The sequence below is a fragment of the Rattus norvegicus genome, chromosome 16 (genome assembly GCF_021556685.1).
Source record: "Rattus norvegicus strain SHRSP/BbbUtx chromosome 16, alternate assembly SHRSP_T2T, whole genome shotgun sequence".
In the NCBI taxonomy this organism is placed as follows: domain Eukaryota; kingdom Metazoa; phylum Chordata; class Mammalia; order Rodentia; family Muridae; genus Rattus; species Rattus norvegicus.
In genome coordinates, this window is record NC_141549.1 from 7,364,780 (window position 1) to 7,371,605 (window position 6,826).

Consider the following 6,826-nt stretch of genomic DNA (forward strand, 5'->3'; position numbering starts at 1 on the left):
ATAGTTATAGTCTCACAATTAAACTTGAGGTGTTCTAGATGTTAAAAGATGGTTTTAGGATGGTAGTCCAAGTTAAAAATCAAAGATGATACAGATGATATCAAAGATGGTACGGAATTGTAAACTCATTAAGTTGGGATAGATGATAAAATACTTTACATTGCCAAATATAATGGACTAGACATTATAAATATATATTATACCTCATAATTGTTATAATTGTGTTCAATTTATATGAGAGAAAAGAGCCTTTTATTGGACTAGAAAAGGGAATTTTTGAGGTTTGGTCTTTTGTTTAATGCTAAGACCTGGTTGCCACACAGACAAGAGTCTGCACAAGAGAGTCTACATGTAGACCCAAGTGATACCATATGACCCTGCCCCCCCAATTACTACTGATTGGTAAATAAAGATGCCAACAGCCAATAGCTGGGCTGAAGAGACATAGGCAAGTTTTCTGGTTCCTGAATCTAAGGGTGCCGAGAGAGAACCACAACAGAGAGAAAGACACCATGGGTTAGGAGTCAAAAAACATGGCCCTGAGGCCTGGCCAATTGGACTTAAGAGCAGTCCAGATGAAACATAGTAATAACTCAGGGAAATAGATTTTAATAGCATAGAAGATAGGTATTTGCCCAGCTCTAGTGCTGATTAAGGCTTATTATAAACATAAAAGTTGTGTGTGTGTCTTTTATCCATGAACAAAATGGTCAAAGTCAGTGTAGAAACCCCGGACCAGGATTAAACATTTCCACCACACTCACTACCCTGCAACTATGACAACATGGCCTGAACCAGTTTTGGGTGCACAGTAAAACAAGCTGTCCTCCAGCGAACTCTCAGTGATAATCCCCTATTTTACCATCTTAGAACTACAGAGCATTCAGTGTGGGAATGATTAAAATCACATACATCTGGGGGACAAGCACAGGAGAGAAGTGATTATATAATTTAACCTGTCAATCAAAGCAGGGAATCATCCAAACTGTTTCACTACTAACCAATGTCCCCCTTTTCAGACCCTGTGAAAAGAAGCCCTCACAATAATCTGCAGCTCCTGGGTATGTTGTCCCAAGTGGCCTCCTTCCTAATCAGGACAATGGCGTCCCTGCTGCTTTTGCAATGAGCCTTTATTTCAGTTCCTTGAATAAGAGGCCATGAACCTGGAAATCCAGCCTAGATTTCAACCAGTTTAACGCCCAGACTAGAAACCTATTTACGATGAAAAAGTTAAGAGTTCTACCTTATGTAAAATCGTGACACCAAAACCTTTTAATGTAAAATTTTAGTATTTGGTGGGATAAAAGCTTCAAGAAAACATGAATTTGCATGGTCTCATTTTATTAGCTTGGCGATGCAAGTCATTCTAATGAATTGATTCATTACAGTACTACAAAAATCATTGGCTGTGCCTTCAGACACATATGTGAACACAATGATGTAGGTCTTCTGTGATCAAAAGGGAGCAGAGTCCCAAGTTCAAGCACCTCAGGAAAGAAAAGCATGAGCATGAGAGGAAAGAACCCTTTGAAGAACTGACTAGAAACTTCACTCTGAAGTGTGTTGTTGTGAAAGAAAAATGAAGCTTCTACTCATGATAGTTTTGTGTTCTGACAAGGAACCACATCTAAAATGAGAACTGACAGCTGAGAGATCACCTGACCCCGTCCATCACTTTGCTGTACAGATGAGTTATCCATCCACAGGCCCTGTCAAAGACGACAGAGCTCACAAGCAGAGCAGATACTCTTACTGGTTCTCAAAGGTGTTCTGGAAGCGTCTGGGACTCCAGTCACATCTGAAAGACCTTGGGTTTTTCTGTTTAATACGGGGCTAATAGCTGGTGCTTCTATAAAGTTGCTCGGTTGCTTTAAGACAAAATCACATCCACCCCACCAGGCACTCACCACCAGTCTGTCCATGCTTTGTCTCCTGAGGTGTTTGAACTTGGACTCCTGCTCCTTTGTGTTCACAGAACACCTGCAACAAGACATCTGCTGTGGAATGCAACAGTAGCAGCAAGAAGGAGGAGAAGGAGGAGGAGGAGGAGAAGGAAGAGGAGGAGGAGGAGGAGGAGGAAGAGGAGGAGGGGGAGGAGGAGGAGGAGGAGGAAGAAGAGGAGGAGGAGGAGGACGACGACGACTGTTAGTGGACTCTCCAAAACCATCGATCTGAGGAGCACAGACAATCTGTGTCTCCATGTAGCTCCTTCTCACCAGAACCACCTTGCTCCGCCTGTTTGAGTAGCGGCTGTTTTGTACGGTAATTTGGGAGACACCAAACAGCAGTGAGATTTCCTATGAGAACTGTCCGCCGGAGATGCAGCCCTGCACTGGAGCATTTGCCCAGCGTGAGCCAGGCCTTGGGTTCAACACCTTCCCACCTCCCCCAAAGAATGTACTGGACAACACACTTCAGACAACTTTTAACTTAGTCTCAGCCTAATGGTTGCCTAGAACCACACACTTCTCTATGGTTAAAAAACCTGGTTACACATTTTAATTTAAACCTCCAATGAGTGGATACAATGTATTTATTGGCCATTTCTTTTTTTTTTTTTTTTTTTTTTTGGTTCTTTTTTTCGGAGCTGGGGACCGAACCCAGGGCCTTGCGCTTCCTAGGTAAGCGCTCTACCACTGAGCTAAATCCCCAGCCCCCATTTCTTTCTTTTTAAGTACATTTTTCTTTAGTTGTATGGGTCTTTTGTCTGCATGTATGTCTCTGAACTATGTGCATGCCTGGTATTTAGAGGTTAGAAGAAGGAGTCAGAGCCCCAGGAACTGGAGTCAGGCGGAGTTGTGAGCTGCTATGTGGGTGCTAAGAATTGAACACGGGTCTTCTAGAAGAACAGCAAGAGATCTTAGCCTACCAGCCATCTCTCCAGTCCCTTCTGGCTTTTTTTAGTTGCAGGAGCCATACCCCAAACAATCTGCTGGATAAGCAATGGATTTTCAAAACTTTATGCATTCACAGCAAAGCTGTGTTTACAAGGGAACTTTTTAAATTTCTGAATGGGTGAATCTAACTTCTTGATGCTCTCAGACTGCAGTGGAGAAAGACTAATAGCCATCTTGACATACGTCTCTTTCTTCAGGGGAAGAATCGCAGCAGGGGTACGTGTTGACTTGGGTTCTGTTATGTGCAGTGTTCCTAGGTGTGCATCACGGGCGTGTCTGTTAGAGCTCACCCTGTTGTAGTCTGCACTCCTTAGGCCTAACGCCGACACAGAGCTGTGCTACGTTACAACTACTGCGTATGAAGATCAGCCTCGCCCGTCTGAGATGGATCCCATCAGGCATTTCAAGAAATCAAGGCCGTGATACAGAAAGACTTGTTCCCACTGGCAACTATTCACGTACTTCCACTTGCCGAGTTAGCAGGCCTTGCGCCTCTCGCTGCCGCCAGGGGTACCCTCCGTCGGCTGTTTCCTTTACATTTGTCCTGACATAAGGATGCACAGGGCGTTAGGCAGCATTTCTTTTACCATTTCACTTCAGACGGTCCTTCCTTCTGCACTAACTGGAAGCTACGGGGAAACCGTGGCCTCACAGTCTAACAGCAGGACTGTACTCTGTGCATGAAAAGTAACAGAAGTGACCGAGCACAGGACAATGCGATCACGGCGAGCCCAGGCTGACTGGGTGTGGGAGGAACTGGAAGTGCAGCACTGGAAAGGCAGGCTGCCTCATCTGAACCCACCATGGGCTGGAGAGAGGGGTCAGAGGTTGGAGTGTGTAGTGCTGTCAGGGAACCAAAGTTTGGGTCCCACCACCCATGTCAGGTGGCTCCCAACTGCCTGTGACTCCTGCTCCAGGAGATCCAGTGCCTCTGGCCATCTTGGGCAACGATTCTCACATGATTCTCACATGCACATACCCACACACAAATGTACATATACACACAATTAAGAATAAAATCATAAATCTTAAAAAATAAAAGAACACTCTCAGGACTGAGCGGATGATGTTATTTTCAGAAAATGAATTTTCAGATATTCAAATGATGCAACCAATTGAAGGAAAAACCATCAGTTCACAGGGCTCTTCCTTAAATTCAGATGGACAGAGAGGAATCCTGCCAGTCAGGTAAGCATGGAATCCAGGGCTGATGTGTCACAGGCTCACTTCTTCACGCCGAGGTCAGTGGCTGATGTAGATCACACCCATGAGGCCATCCACAGGATAGTTGCCCACTGAGGAGGTTGGTAACTCTGCACCGGATCCAGCCACCTGGGCTCAGCCCCCGCTGTTCTGGATGTGGGTTCTGAGAGCGTCCTCAGCACTTAACTAACCCTTTGTTGGTTGAAGGAGCTGGGACTGTTTCTCCACACATGAACTGATCCTAAGAAGAAGAAGAAATGCTATTGGCCACCAGCTCTTTGTGCCACAAATGCATTAGCATCACTTTCCTTTGTTACAGAATCAATCTGGCTATAGTTTTCCCTGTTCTGTCACCTTACTTTCTTTCCTTCTTTCTTTCTTTTAATGCTAGCAATGAAAAAAAATCAAGATGTGAAAATTTGGGGAAAAATCCATTCATAATATTATAAAAATGCCAACAAACTTAGATTACAAAGTTTAAGTCTTATGTACCAAGAACTAACTGTTGTTCAGAGATGAGCTGTGTGCTGTATGATTGTAGCCCTCGATCTATCCAATAGATATCAGTAGCTATCCCAGTTGGCACAACTGGAGACAAAGGAACATTTTAAAGACTTATTTTTCTTTTTTACTTATGTGTATGCGTGTACCCCACATGTGTGTGGGTGCCTGTGAGGGAAGAGGAGGGCACCAGATTCCCTAGGACTGGAGTTGCAGGTGGCTGGAAGCCCCCATGTGGAAGATGTAAATGCCCACTCCTTTGGAAGCTCTTAGCCACTAATCCATCTCCCCAGACCCAATAACGCTTTATTTTTGTACAGAGAACTGGTGTCTAAAAGTATGCTGGTGTTTAGCCCTAAGGCCATTAGTTAATAAGCAGTGTCACATAAATATCTTAACTAGGGAGCCACCAGTTCCCAGAAATAAACATGTCACGCCTTCCAAGGTTTTACATTAATCAGTTCAATATCTGGTCATTCAAATACATAAGCTCTTCAAATGAGTAATAAAAAGAATGTCTCTGTGTTTCCCAACACAGACCTCCAATAGTAATTATTTGTAAATGAAGTCCAGGCTCTGATCTTTCATCCTGGCTTATTCCAGCGACCACAAGAACTTTCCCAGTCACTGCACATCTCCTACAGAGTGATCCCCCACAGAGTCAGCCCCTAGCCTGTCCCTGTTGGTCTTTGTCCCATAAACCATTTTAATATAAAAATGAATCATTACATTTTATTGTCTAAATTAATAACAGCTTCTCCCACAAAGTTCTGTGTTTTGTCCAACACTCATTTTAGAATTTACCCTTCAGACTCCAAAGCTCTACCTAAACTTTGGGTGGGAAATAAAGGCATTTACCCCTTTCCTATTGCCATTCTTACTGGATACAAAGGAACATGAAACTGTAACACTGCATCCAGGAATTATATCTCAAACTGGGTAGATTCTATACATAAGCCAGGCAATCAATATCATGCAATCTTCTAAAAATGTCCTAGAGCTCTGAACAAACTAAACTAAATATTAAATGCACGAGAAATCTCAAAAGGAAGAACATCAATGAAATAACCTTCATGATAATTTTTTATTCCTGATTAAGTCGCCAATTTCATTACAAAGCAATTTCTTTATTGCTCCTTCCAAAGTGATCATAAGTTACATAATTTAAACTTGAACAAGATTAGCAAACAGTTACTGGCAATTTTTAAGGGCTTTGTAAAAATAGCCCTTCGTTTAGCACAGGGTTAAGAAACACTCTTCTAGGCTGGGTGTGGTGGTGTATACCTATAATCCCAGCTTTTGTGATGCAAAGCAGGCAAATCTCTGTGAACTCAAGGCCAGCCTGGTCCACATAGTGAGTCCCAGTACAGCCAGGGCTACATAAAGTCCCTGTCTCAACAAACAAACAAACAAACACCCAACACTCTTCCACACTTTTATATCAGACAGGCTGCTTTAGGCCTTTGTCATTAGCTCACACCACCCATCCCTTTTAATAGACCCCTTACTTTGTCATAAATCACTTTTATAATGAGTGAGCAGCTAGGACACGTTGCCACATCTTCTCCATTTTCCAAATCTTCCTACAACGCAATCAAACAACATGTAGTCAGCATCGCCTTTCGTCAACTTCCCACAAACCTCTCCTACGTCTATGTACAAGTCTTTGGTTAGGTAACAGCACAAAAAACTTTCCCCCAAGTCTCATCTAGGGAAACAACAAGGGAGATTAGGTTGGTTCGATCGCCTCCAAAACCCTGGGGTACAAAATCGAGTTCTCTTCTTTAAAAAAACCTCCCAGGAAAAAAAGATTCTAAAGGTGGGGCTAGGGAGAACAGCGCCAGTAACCAGACCCTGTATCCTTGACAGCTCAGGTTACTACTTTAGGGGCGGAGGTTCAGAAGAACACGTGGATGACTGAGCCTTCCCAGGGACGCCGGAAGCGAAAATGCGCAAGCTCTAGGAGTCGCCGGCCAGCCCTTTAGAGTACCTTGGTGATGGAGAAGTTATCCCCACAGGGGCAGGGGTAGAAATACGTCTCTGTGTCCTCGTCATATTGAAAGTCCTCGATCTCCACCTCGTCATGAAACACCGCCATGGTCACCCGGTCCGGACCGCATCAGTTTGCCTAGCTGCGCCCAGGCAGGGTAGGCCCGGGCGGCCCTCCCTGGAGCAGGAACAGTCACTTCCGGACGCACAGGCGATGACGTAACTTCCACCGCCGC

General features: G+C 44.1%; 1 protein-coding gene across 2 annotated transcripts; it reads right to left on the minus strand.

Annotated features, from left to right (window-relative positions):
• Positions 1-1,320: 1,320 nt before the first annotated feature.
• On the minus strand, positions 1,321-6,791 carry Dph3 (diphthamide biosynthesis 3). 2 transcript variants are annotated; one of them, NM_001134850.2, is given in 4 exon segments: positions 1,321-2,088; positions 2,134-4,341; positions 6,110-6,184; positions 6,592-6,791. In NM_001134850.2, coding segments are annotated over 3 exon segments (249 nt in total). In that variant the 5' UTR covers positions 6,700-6,791; the 3' UTR covers positions 1,321-2,088; positions 2,134-4,275.
• Positions 6,792-6,826: the final 35 nt, after the last annotated feature.

Bases quoted from the DNA above. Each gene is read 5' to 3' on its own strand.
- Dph3 (XM_087589095.1), bottom strand. From the start codon at position 6,699: ATGGCGGTGTTTCATGACGAGGTGGAGATCGAGGACTTTCAATATGAC. The intron at 4,342-6,591 runs GTACTCTAAAGG...TCTTCTTCTTAG, and splicing joins ATAACTTCTCCATCACCAAG to GATCAGTTCATGTGTGGAGA.